The sequence below is a fragment of the Ruditapes philippinarum genome, unplaced genomic scaffold (assembly GCF_026571515.1).
Source record: "Ruditapes philippinarum isolate M1 unplaced genomic scaffold, ASM2657151v2 ctg9789_1_1_1_1, whole genome shotgun sequence".
In the NCBI taxonomy this organism is placed as follows: domain Eukaryota; kingdom Metazoa; phylum Mollusca; class Bivalvia; order Venerida; family Veneridae; genus Ruditapes; species Ruditapes philippinarum.
The window spans coordinates 1-14,408 of NW_026857762.1; the positions used below are offsets into that span (position 1 = coordinate 1).

General features: G+C 31.0%; 1 protein-coding gene across 1 annotated transcript; it reads left to right on the forward strand.

Moving 5' to 3' along the window:
• The first annotated feature begins 4,624 nt into the window (after positions 1–4,624).
• On the forward strand, positions 4,625–14,028 carry LOC132750852 (heat shock 70 kDa protein 12A-like). Its single transcript, XM_060740907.1, has 8 exons — positions 4,625–4,914; positions 7,681–7,767; positions 7,801–7,871; positions 8,006–8,157; positions 9,416–9,613; positions 9,823–9,979; positions 12,462–12,596; positions 12,956–14,028. Exons 2-8 carry the CDS (start codon positions 7,694–7,696, stop codon positions 13,885–13,887), a joined length of 1,719 nt encoding a protein of 572 aa, XP_060596890.1. The 5' UTR covers positions 4,625–4,914; positions 7,681–7,693; the 3' UTR covers positions 13,888–14,028.
• The last annotated feature ends 380 nt before the right edge of the window (positions 14,029–14,408 follow it).

Genomic DNA, 14,408 nt, shown 5'->3' on the forward strand with positions numbered 1-14,408 from the left:
TGCCGGGCCTCAGTTTTTACAAACTTCCCGGAAAATCCACCTCACGCATGCGCACTTTGGTATAAATATTTCTCTTGGTTTGCGCCAGAAATTGTTTATCTTGTTTATTTATTTATCAAGGCGTATGTTTTATGTCCTTACAGGTAATTGTTGTTATTCATTATGTTTCATTATCATGCATATTTCCATTGATCGTTTATGTATTTCGGATCTGTATTTATGCACTTTGGTATAAATATTTCTCTTGGTTTGCGCCAGAAATTGTTTATCTTGTTTATTTATTTATCAAGGCGTATGTTTTATGTCCTTACAGGCATAAACGACCATTCATACATTTGAAAAAGGACCATACGACATACAGTATTTGGGTATTGTTCTGATAAGTGCATGGACATATACTGTGAAATCATTTGTATTCGTGGGCATGAAATTTCGTGGTTTTATCAAAACAGGCATTTTCGTGGGTTCTTAAATTCGTGGATTTTCATTTTCTTGTAAAAAAAAGATAAGTAATGGAAAGTAATCTTTCACTTAATCACTGCGCTGTTTTACTTACCCCGTGTATATAACACAGCTCTTGTCAATAAATTTAATCCTGGCCTCTGGCAGTAACACAATTACTGCCGATAATTGACTGCAATTAACACCTTTGTGTGACATGATATGCAGCTCCATTATATGCCCCTATAATTCGCCAATGTAAACATCGCATAAATTATACGACATCTGCCAATTTTTAACCAGCCAGTAAAAAAGTTAACACCCCGAATTAGTCCAAAACTACACACTACATCACATCGACTGTGTAAATTTATATGCATATAAATTAATACCAGTAAATGGCTCAATACAGTTACATACATGTATGTGTGCATCTAGTGTAAAGACGACGGCTTCTTTGATATTTTCGGAATAGCAGTCGCACAAAAACATATTGAAAAAAATATATTTAAATGGATCATATAAACACTAGTTGTTAAAAGTTTTATCGGGGATAATTAATGCACTTGGTTCCCATATTTACTCGATTATGTCACGTATTCTGGCTAACACAATCAAGTAGCCTACAACGATCAAGTAGTCCCCTGATGTTTACATGCGACGAACATTTGTGACAGCAAACTGAAGACATACAATCGATTTTTCTTTCAAGTTTCTTAAATATTGCAAAATTAAACTATTTATGGATTTAATTTGTCACTGACCTGATTAGAATATACATTTATACCACAAATATCGGCCGGAAAAGCGCCAACGCATGTTGAGATATATGGAACAGAGACATGGTAAGAAGCGTTTGTTGGGATAAAATTTCGTCGGGTCTTAAATTCGTGGATTGACCTATCCACGAAAACCACGAAAATTCGTGCCCCACGAATAATGATGATTTCACAGTAGATAGAAAGGCATCCTTTTTTATCTTTGATGAATGTTAACACAGTCTGTATGAAAGGTAGATTATATTTTTATTCAAGGCTACAAAGTTTTAACATCAGAAATAGTATATCATTTGATTGAGTGACGAAAGGGGTCATGTAAAGGAACAGACTGTTTGAAATGGAAAAAAATCCCAACTTATGTACTTTGTCAATATGAAACTTTAAAATACTAATGTAATGGTGTAGTTCATAATTTTAACAAATTTTGCATGCAATTTTAATACTGTCTTTTTTAAATATAAATGATATGTGGTATGTTAAATATATGTTTACAATAAATAAAAAAATATAAATTAACCCTATGCATGGTACTGTCCTGCTTTTCAACAAAATATTTGCAATATTGTTCATATATCCGAATTGTGTAGAGACTGTTCACAGTGACTCTCTGTCTATAATGACTTTTTTTTCTCCAATCGAAGGTCACTGTAAACAATTTTTACTGTATTTGGCTTAAATCTGTTGAAAACTTAATACCTAACAGAGTAAATGTTTCATTGTTCTGATCAAGATTGTAAGTTTATTTTCGACATGTTGCAGTCAATTCAAACAATAGTAAACGTTTTTTTTCTTACGTATGTAAACATAAACTGTGTATATCAACAACTAAACAAGAGATCTTGTAACAAATACTAGTATACTACAAGAGACTCTGTGACAAAGAATGTAAAACATTTTCGCTCAAGCCAGCAATACCTTGACCTTTTTATTGATAATGAAACATCTTTTAACCAATTACAACAGTCTCTGTATTGATATATATTATGATTGCGATTTTAACTGGGTAGATCATGGTTTTAAGTTAAAACAAACATGTATGTTTGAGTTTTATGTTCATGTATCAAAACCAAAGATGACATGGAGCAAGACAGTGGAAAATGAATTAAAAGAGATGAAAATGACATGGGGTGAGGCGGAGAAAAAGGCAAAGAATCGGACTGAATTGGGAGACCTTGTGTTGACTTAATGCTCCGCTCGGAGCGAAGAGGATAGATGATAGATAGATTCAAAATAGCTTATGAAGTACCGACTGTTATGTGCAAACGATACAAATTGTAAACTTTTTTACTTGTTAAAAGTGACGTAAGGGACTCAGTCTGTTTATATTTATTTAAGCATTAAAAATGGTTGAAAAGAACATTTCGTAGTAACTCCCCAGCAAAATAATATTATAACATTACCATAATTGTGTTTGGTTATTCATAATGATCTGCTTTTATATGAGTGACAGTTCTGATAATACTGACTGTTATTTGCGATCGATCTTAAAATCGTTCGCCAATAAGTGACGAAGTTATGGAAACAATACCAGACACAATGATTACACCCAGGTTTATGTTAAACCCAAACCTAGGATCATATTACCTCAAAATCAATCTCAACTATAAAAATGTCCTGACGTTTGTTAAAACTGTTATCACAATGTATTGTAAAGCAAAAGTTTTAAACAGACCAACAGGTACTTCATAGGTCATACAGCGACTTCCAAACTTCAATATGGGACAAACTCGGATGACCTTTCATAATTTCTTTTTTCAGACAAGAGAAGCCTACGTTGAAGAACCGTTGGCTTTTCATTATTTAGTTGAAAATCTTTCTCATAAAGAAAGAAGTGTTGGGTTCGAACCCAAACAGTGCCATTAAAATGTGTTATATTGTCGTAAACTTATTTTTAAACAATTGATTTAATGAGAAAAATTCAATGTATAAAAAATATTTTCCTGTTTTTTTTCCTTAACTCGTTGGTATTATAAAAAAATCTAATTTGATGTTCCTATGAATAAAAAAAATGAAATTGAAAAATGACATGAACGATTTTCTGACGAAATAAAAACAACAACAATAATTATAAAAGAAACAACGAAAAACAAACAAGAACAAAAATAAAATAAAAACAACAACAAAAAAACCCACCACCACAAACAACAACTACACTAAACCTAAAACAAAACAACGAAAAACACTATGCTTACCATTTTATAGACGTCCTCTTTGGTAAACGTCTGATCGCCCTCTAACAAGGAAGGTTTGTTTTTTTTTCCACGAAAGAAGTTCGGACAAGGAAGTTATATATGTAATCAAATGTGTAAACAAGAAATATCTTAAAATAAGATATTCGTTGTAAACCCGGTTTTAACATTTTGCTTCATATGTAAATCAGTTTTGCATTAGTTCTAAGCCGGGATAGATTATTTATGATATAGGAACTGTAAGAAATTAGGCTTTTAATTATTATAGTAAATATTGAATTTGCTAGTTAGTTCGAATTTTGACTTGATATTTCAAAAATTTTAATTTTTAAATTACAGTGTGAATACATTATTTTTTGTTGTTGTTGTTGTTGAAAAATTCTATCCGTGTGTTCACTTTTTCCATCTTTCTAATAATATGCACGTATTATGCTCTGTAGAATTGCTTTTGGTTGCATAGCAAAATTATTTTTCGACATGTCGCTGGTAGCATGCGATTTTATGCTCTAATGTGTTTAATTATAATTTATTTTAAATCTAATCACACTCAGAAAATCCCTTTAAATTTCAGTTCGAAGAGGGTAGCCACAATGATAAAACAAAACTTGTGAAATTTTGCCACGTTTTTATTTTGGGAGGAATTAATCTTACTTTTAAAAGTAATTAAAAAAAAACTACATAATAGATAATAAAAATTAATTGTGTGAAAGATATCAATGACAAAAATAATAATGTTTTTGGATTGGATTTTCTGTTCATGCATCCAACATTAATTAATGTCGCCCTTCGAGTTCAAGAATAAAATATAACTTGCATTCAGTATAATATCTATTTTATATACATAACATAATCTAAGTGAGAACAATTGTTTTCATCTTTGTCTTTATTTATTTACAGAAAAATGAAAGAAACACATATCTTTATTTAAATTTCAAAAAGAGTTTGCATTACGCGTAAAAATGGAAGAACCAATAAAATGTTCGATTTTAGGTATATTTGACTTAAAAATCGAATATAATATAATGTATTTTATCAATTTGATCGATCATTTCAATTTTAAATGAATATTTTGAAACCGGCCCTTAGAAAAAGGAAGTTAAATCAAATTAATTATTACACTTCAGAAAAGAGCGAAAGAGATAGTTCGTTCTATTCTTATTGTTGATTTCAAGGAATTCAGTTGGCAGTATATTTGTCCTACTGATATCTGTTTCAAATTAATTTTTTGGATCCAAGCCAAAAATATCCAATTGATCATTCATACATTATTTTAAAACAATTTATTTTATAGAAACAAATATTGTGATATCGCCACAAAAATGTAATGAATGATATTTGTTTTTATTGTAAGATTCAGTAGTTAATTAAACAAAGAAGTGATTGACAATACATGTATAATTACAATTTAATAAAGCTAATAAAGTGGAAATACGTGTAAAATATTTCTATGCTGACAGGGAAGTGAATTATATCCTTTCCTGGTAGTCGGACATTTTTGTGTAAAGGTACGTTTAACTTCAATTATAAAGGTGTTTGCGAGTTATAAGCGATAAGCCTCATTTTAAAACAAAGGAATATTTTTTGATATAATTATCCTAGATGATTCCAACAGAGTACTTTAAACATTTTTTTTCAAAGGGAATTTAATAAATGTTTTAAATCAAATCTAGAACAAAATGTTAGTCCATGTCCGTCAAAACCATTGGAGTTTCAATGAATACAATTTAGAAAGTCCTTTGTGAAAAATATGCGAAAAAAAATAGATAAACATATTTCTTTAACCTACATTTTTTATTCTGTAACATAGTGTAAAGAAAAACGACTCTAAGACATCTATAATTTTAAATCATTAAAAACTGTGTCATGTAATCGTCTAATCGTGTTTTTCGATGATTCAATTAATGTTATTGCCATAACAAAATTAATTCTAAAATTGTTTTAAAAATCCTTCAAGAGAACAAAGTTTGTAAGTGAGAATTGCAGAACAGGTTTAATTGAGTCAGTTTGTGAGAGACAATTGAAAGTATAACATCTATAACGACCCATATCCCGCCCCATCACCGTCTAAACTGATTATTTTCTACAATGCGTTACCCGCTGCAACAAATAAATGATGAAGAATATCACACTATATACTGTATTTTGTTTGATTATGTGTTGTTAGGGTAAATGTGGTCTATATTTGAATGTCGTTGATAACGATATGGATTATTTCACTCTGACAAATATTATGAACGTTTATAATTGTAAATTAAGATATGGATAGAGTTGAATGACTATACATACATATTGATAAGTTTGATTGCTTTAAAGTTTGAAACAATATAGTGTTTAACAGAATTTCTCACAAGGGGCCTACATGTTTAACATATAATTCATATCTTTATTTTCATGTTATTCATGCTTTGCAAAAAGCGAATCTATTTTTTAAAAAAGCACACAACCGAACAATAAATATAAATGAAGATAACACTGATTTTGAAATTTTGAAAAACTGAATAATTCCAAAATGTTCGGATAATAGAAAAATGTACATAACGCATGCATGAAACCATTAAATTGCAACTACCACGTTAAAATACTATTACCGAAAATGTTGATTTCAACAATAGATTACAGTTAAATTCATGTCTTGAATCTTTTGTAAATTTTGTGACAGGCGTAGCAGATCGATTATTTTGTAATATAATACACCACGTGTAAATGGTTAACTATGTAAAATGGCTGAGTGGTTTGATTAAGATTGCAAACGTTCAAAAGAGGTATATTAAAGTTCTGTTTATAAATATTATATTATGTAAAAAAGATATAAATAGAATAGAACTGTGTAATCATAAAGTAATTATAAAGTAGTTGTTAAATAGAAGACAAGTAGCTATGAGTTAAAAACAATTAAGAGACATTGAACGCATGTGTATCTATAAACCTAAGGACTATTGGAATTTGTTTGCTAAAAAGACGATACGTAAAAATTGTTTTTCCAAATAAGATTTTAATGAGCACTTTTCTACCCCAAGTAATAAATTACCACCGAAAAGTGATTTTGTATGTGAAATTTTTGAATTTATTAGTAATGATGTACTGAACGAGGAACTAGATGAACCTATAACAGCTCATGAAATAAATTATGTTTTTCGCTTTTTAAAGAAAAATAAGGCTTTTGCTGGTAATAGTTATTATTAAACGAGTATTTTATCAATAAGTCGGATATTTTTCATCACATTAAGTTGATATTTTTAATGGTATTCTAAAATAGCATTTTCCTAGATTCATGGATGGAAAGTATTATTGTACCTCTGTTTAAGAAAAATGACCATAAATTTGCTAGTAATTATAGAGAAATTAGTCTCGTTAGTTGTTTTTCGAAGATATTTACATGTGATTTAAATAGAAGATTGACAAAAAAGATCTGAAGAAAATGACAATATTAGTGATGCATAATTTGGTTTCAGGAAGGGTAGCTCCACATTTGATGCTATATTTATTTTAAATGCTGTTGTAAAGAATATTAACTGAAACTGGACGTCTTCCATGTGCCTTCATAGATTTTCAAAAGGCGTTTGATAGTGTTTATCGTAATGGTTTATGGTATAAAGTATATTATATTGGTGTACGTGGAAAAACTTTAAGAATAATCTAGATTTGAACTCTAAAGTAAAAACACGAATAAGGGGCTGTAAGTCATATTTAGATTTCTTGGAATGTTCAGTTGGTCTTAAATGAGGTAATGTCCCCAATATTATTTTCTATGTTTTTAGAAGATTTAGAAATGTATTTATTAAATGATATTAATTCTAGTTTAACATTAGATTATATTACATTAATTATCGTGTTATTTGCTGATTGTATTGTTATTTTAAGCAAATAACCCGAACACTTACAAAATAGTTTAGTAGGGAAAGCCCTAAAGGAATTACATGTATAATTGTTCGATTTAAAACAGACACCAGTTAACGTTAGTACTTTTTTGCAATTATTTAATGCTTTTGTTGTATTTATTATAAATTATGCCTGTGAAATATGGGAACATTGTATTTAGTAATTGTAAATAAATTGAACGAGTACATCTAAAATTTGGTAAGTTCATGTTATGTGTTAAGCAGTCAACTAGCAGCAATGTTATTTATGGTGAGCTGAAAGTGTACCCTTTTTATGTAAACATAATGTATGTATGGATTATCAAACTCTGGTCAAAGATTATGTTATAGTAAATTATTTATATACATCAATGTTAAATCATTTTAATAGAATAAGATTATCTATTATAACAGGTATTGTGAGTACATGATGAGTTATCTTCTTGTTGCTGCCATTGATTTTGGAACAACTTTCTCTGGGTGGGCGTTCTCATTCAAACATATAGGGATCATTTCTCCTCCGTCTGTCAAACGTGACTTCGAACGTGACCCAACAAAAATAACTGCAAAGAACTGGCATGGGGATCAACTTATTTCCCAAAAAGGTTTTTATTACCAATTTCTAATTACATTGAGTATCATTTTGCAAAACTGTTTGATGACATATAACAAGGTAGAAATACAATAACATTTTTACTAGAAATTTGTATTTTCATATTTCATATTTACATGTTTTTAGCCCCTACTTGTGTATTGATAAAACCAGACGGACGAACATTTGACTCATTCGGTTATACTGCAGAAAGTAAATATGCCGAGCTGGTTGCAGAGGAGAAGCACGAACAATGGTATTTTTTCAGAAGATTCAAGATGATGCTCTTTGATAAAATTGTAAGTTTTGTATTCACAAAAGTACTACCTGTACTGTAAGTAAAATTATCATGTTGCATAAATGTTTTAGATGCACATTGTTCATTTGAATGTAAAGTTGCTACAAACAATTGGTTTGTTTTTTACCATTGGTTTAATCCCAATTTCAGGATTGCAGAAAAATATTTTGGGTTTCAAAATTGTTTAAGAAATGGTGTGTTATTTAAACGATTTTATCAATAAGAAATAGTTCCAAAGGACATTCAGGTCTAATGCAAATTTCCTCCAATAAGAAGGTAAAATACGCTCCTTGCCTTAGTCAAATGTAAAGCAGAACAGTACAAAATTAAAGAAAATCCGATCTTATCAATTGCCACACATGTGTTAACTTTTCCTTTAACGCAATTTGAAAACAAAAACATTGCCTTCTATGTTATATCTAATTTTATTAATTATATTTTTATATACACAATGGTAAATAAGTAAATAATTGTATGCATTGAGCAATAAAGAGAAATACTTAGACGTTGTTTTTTGAACAGATAATCAATCACATATTTTTATTTTAGCTTTAAAGTATATCGAATATCATTATATTCTAGCACTACTTTTTTTAAAAGTTTTTGTTCGAAAATGAGGTTGTGTTTTGGAATGCAGACAAAAAAATTTCAATACAAATTCGGTAACTTCCTAAAGCATCAAGCCTTTTGCATTTTGTAATAATCATAATTTCTTTCCATTGTCAAAATGTTGAATTCATTGAAGTAATTGAAGATTCCTTTCAATCACAAGTATTCAGTTGCGAGCTTTTAAGATCGCAAAAAGGTTTGTCATATGCTGCTAGACACAATTTCCTAACAATCAAAGGTATAATTATTTTTGGTCTTTTGATCGGTCTATAATGTTAATGTATGTTGCTCAATAAATCATACAAAAAAACCTTGTTTCGAGGTTCCCTTGAGTAGTTCGCAAAACTGCAGAGAAAACTATTTCAACCTTTATATGTGAAGAAACTAACTATAGACTCATGCGCGATTCATCTTAAAAATTTGTCCAAATTATGCCAAGTAAAATTTGTAATTAATCGATCTTTAATGTAAGGTAACACATGTATTGTGAATTTGTGACTACTAAGTTTACAAAACATTTCATTCAAATTAACATCTAATTTAAATTTGCTGTCTTTACTATTTCGATTTTTTATAATCAATACTGGGTCTCAAAGTTCCAAATCTATTGTTTCAATTTACAAGAAAATTAGCCGCAAAGCTAATATATTGAAGATGCTTGTGGGAAACAGCTGTCGGCTAAAAAAGTGTTTTCGATGGTGATAAAGTTTTTAAAAGACGACCTGTTGGAAGAATGCAGCAACCAGCTTGGTGATTCAATCAATGATAAAGATGTAAAGTGGGTGTTGACAGTCCCTGCCATTTGGAATGATGTCGCTAAACAGTTTATGAGAGAAGCTGCCATAAAGGTATTATACTCAGTTTGGTGTATTAATTTTGTAATGATATTTATGCATGGGATCTGAAGTGTGTTTTGTAATATATATGATACTTTTATCACTTATTTAGGTATTTCCTACGATGTGATGTAAATAATATGTTTGTATTGACTAAAATTTTACCCAGACAAATATACTTAAATATCTTTGATTCGTTTATTTTTTGCTCTCTAATTTAGGCAGGTATCATGAAAGAACACTTGCTCATTGCATTAGAGCCAGAGGCTGCCTCTATATTCTGTAGACATCTTCCAGTAGATAAGGCAGAAGGGGAAGAAGAAGTATCACTTGCATCTATGAAAGCAGGGACAAAATATATGGTTGTTGATGCTGGCGGTAAATGTTTAGAACGGCATTAGTTTGTTTGGGGTTTACGTCGCATCAGCACTGTTAAGGACATATGGCGATGTTCCAGCTTAATTGGTAGAGAAAGGCCTCAGGTGCCACTCCATGTGTTATTTCAGGTCCGACGTTCCATAAACAAGCTGGATAGCTTCCTCAATAAAAGAACCTAAAGTCCTAGGTGGGATTCAAGCCTGCGGTAGTAAGAGACCAACATTTTTCAATGAATATATTTTTATCCCCTCCTTCGAAAAACTGGGAGCATATTGTTTTGCAGCCTTGTGTCGCCCGTCTGCTCGTCGATCACTAACTTAAGAACGCATTGGTCCATTACCCTTAAACTTCAAAGATGCATTGATCTTAGGAAGTAGATGACCCCTGATGTCTTTCGACCAATTAGTCATCGGCCATGAAACTTTATAGGTGCATCAGTGTTGGCCAGAACATGGCTCCTCTTGATTTTTGGTCAAAGGCTCAATGATCAAGGTCACGTCTGTTCGTCGATCACTAACTTAAGAACGCATTGGTCCATTTCCCTTAAACTTCAAATATGCATTGATCTTAGGAAGTAGATGACCCCTGATGTTTTTCGACCAATTAGTCATCGGTCATGAAACTTTATAGGTGCATCAGTGTTGGCCAGAACATGGCTCCTCTTGATTTTTGGTCAAAGGCTCAATGATCAAGGTCACGTTAACCGTGTATGACAAAACGATTTCCGACCAATAAATAACTCGACAACCCATGGACAATCAACCCTCAAACTTCACAGGCGCATTGATCTTTGGCATTAAAATACCCAATTGATTTATACGGTTGCAGAATCAAAGTTCTATGTCACATTGACTTTGTATGTCAAATCTATTTCCGACCAACAACCGATGAGCCCTCGGCCCTCAAACTTCATAGGTGTATTGGTCTTGGCCGGAGGTGATTCCTATTGCTTTTGGGTCGCAGGGTCAGAGGTTACCTTGAACTATAATGTTTGAACGGTTTTTTACCAAAACCTCGACAAGAAAGGCACTCAAACTTTGTAGGAGCATTCGTCTTGGGCAGTAGATGATTTATTTACTTTGGGTTGCGGGCTCAAAGGTCAAAGTGACATTGACCTTGCATGCCAAAACAGTTTCCAACCAATAACTCGACGACCAATCTACCTCGGCTCTCAAACTCATTCGTGCACCTGTGTTGGCTGTAGATTACCCTAATGATTTTGGGTAGGGGTCAACAATCAAGTTGTTGTTACCTTGCCAAAACAGTGTCCATGTTGATAGTTCTGTATATATTACTTTTTATCTCTATACTCACTTCATGCTTATTAATTAAACCACCATTGTTTACTACTCGTGTTTCTTCACCATTTTACAATTTCCCACTGTGTTGCTGTATTATTCTTGTTTTTCTTATGCACAAACAAAGACAATTACATCAACAGTTTCTCTGTGACTTACATAATGGTTTCTTTCAGTGTTGTTTTATTTTTCTGGTAATTGTGTTGTGATTAATGCTTCCGAGGGATCACTTTGTTTCCAGATCTTTATTTTTTCTTATTATAACTTCCCGTGAAAAGACCTATGTGTCTTCTTTCAATATACATATATAGTGAATAATTATGTAATTTTGACCATAACACAAAATCATTTTGTTTACATTCAATAATTATTGCACTTTGCATCTTTCTTAAATTCATTGTCAATAAAGTATTCTTTATTATATATTTTTCAACATATCTATGAAGAATCATCTAAATTTACATGTATTAATTTTACATATTAAGAAAACTTCTATATAAGCGTTTATGTGTTTGTGTCTGATCCTTTTCCATCATTATATTAGGTAAGCAATCATTGTATGTAATACTAAAATATAATTGTATATGTTTTTATGCCAATATTTGAAATATCTAATAATGTTGATCACTTTTGGATAGTGAAAAATGTTAATGCTATATATACCAATTACAAAAACACAAAATCTAATATATGAACTTTTCTCGCTGCTATTTTCCTTTAAAAGTATGTTTACATACATTTTAAATATAAATACAGTCCTTGAACAAATTCTTTATGTTAAAGCTTCATGTGAGTATAACAGACGAAAGACTTCTTTGTGTCAATGTTTTTTCAACGAATTAAACTTTTAACGACATATGCATTGGTCATCATATTTTTGAGACCCGTATTTAAAGCATTGCCTGAAAGATGTCGTTTAAATAATTATAATAAAAAATAAGTTAACGTATTAGTTTATTGTTGTTTGTTAATTGTCGGATGTGTCTTTATGTTTGGACGCATTTAAATGTACTTGGTTACACCAGTTATATTCAATAGTGTTTTGAAAGAAACATCAACTCATTCGCAAATAGTTGTTTCTATATGTATGTTTTTCTTGTGATTTTAGATAATCTATTTTCATGCTTCATGATTATAAGAACAAAAATCAAATAATATTAAATGACAGATTGTATATATTTTAGGTGGTACTGTAGATATCACGTTCCATCAGGTAATTGTTGATGACAAGTTGAGGGAGATACATAAAGCTAGCGGTGGTGCTTGGGGAGGAACAAGGATTGATGATGAATACGAGAAATTCCTTGATTCCCTATTTGGTGGGTCATTTAAATTTTCTAGCTGATTGTTAAGACTTGAAAATGAATTTGACAATAGGCAAATAGATAGATGTCACACAAAGTAATATAATATAAATGATTTTACCCATGAAACAAAAGCTCACAGTATTTTTGTTTTAATATTAAATTTAATTCTCTTGATTGCATCATGGTAAGGATTTCATTTGGTAATAAACATAACATTTTCTTCATACTGCATCTTGGATTCCATATAAATAATGACTTATATTCATGTAAATTGCATATGTAAAATGTACAATACAGACATTAAACCTATTGAATGTTTAAATGAATGATGATGATGATTAAAATAATAATAATTAATTAATTACGATCAGGACAAGATATAATGAAGAAGTTCCAAAAACAGAATATGGATGATTACTTTGATATGATGCGAGCATTTGAGATAAAAAAGAGAGATCTCAAACTAAAGGGAGCGAATAAAGTCACAATTCGAATTCCACCTTCATTGATTGATATAGTACAGGAGAACCGGGGAAAACAATTAAAGGATATCATAACAGAATCCAAATATAACGGAAACATAACGTACGTGAGTGGGAAAATCAGAGTATACCCGGAACTGCTTATAGCTCTTTTCAAGGATACGGTTGCAAAAATCATTAAACATATGAATTCACTATTACAGGAAGAGAAATGTCATGATTGCTCAACAATAGTTCTTGCAGGTGGATTTGCAGAGTCCTATATACTGCAAGAAGCTATTCGAGATGCATTCAAGGGTATGCGATTGATCATACCAAATGGGACAGGGTTAGTTGTCTTGAAAGGCGCCGTTATATTTGGTCATCGACCAGCAACCATAGTAGAGAGAGTATGTCGATACTCATACGGTCTTAAAGGGAGCCATCGGACGTCTGAGGAGTGTAAACATCCACCAACAAAAACAACTGAAGGTAAAGATGGAATAAAGCGTTGTAAAAATTTGTTTAAGATATATGCAAGATGTGGCGAGACTGTGGAATTGACAGAAGAGCGTTCAACTTATTTAGGATGTCCAAGATATGATGATCAAACAAACATTGGGTACACTATATACGCATCTGAAAATGAGAATCCCTTGTTAACGACGGAAGACAAATGTTTCGAATTAGGACGATTGAAAATTCCAATTTCGGATACATCCTTTGGAAGAAACAGATTATTTGAGAAAAGTTTTATATTTGGTGACACTGAGATTATCGTAAAAGTAGTTGATAAAGTATCAAAGGAAGTATATTTGTTGTCAGTTAACTGTTTAGAATAGTTCTAGATACTCAAGCGAGCACGAATAAATTTTATTTTCTTGATAAAGTGAACATTAAGTACATGAAAGTGTATAGAATATGAATAATAGTGAATAAAATTATGCAACCATTTCAGAAATGTATACAATGGCTTTTTTGTGGTATAAAGCGTTCAGCAAGCACTACATATAACTAAAAGGTTTCTCTTTTATTGTGGCATATTTCTACAATCAGTTAGATATTTAATTTTATTTCATGCTTTCGAGTGTTTTATTGTAATATATCAGATGATTATATTCTGATAAACCACTAGTGAAATATATAAAATATATTTTTCACTGTAGCCGGACTATATCTGAATGCGGATGAAAAGAAAATAACTAAATGGAACAACAGGCGTCATGCGTAAATTTTGCTTCTTTAGGAAAAGACAGTCGATGTCACCATCATCATGTTGAAAATGTAACAAAATTAGAGAAATTTAACAGAACCATTTTTCAAAATTGATGATGTGACGTCATGATGTGATGACGTCACAAGG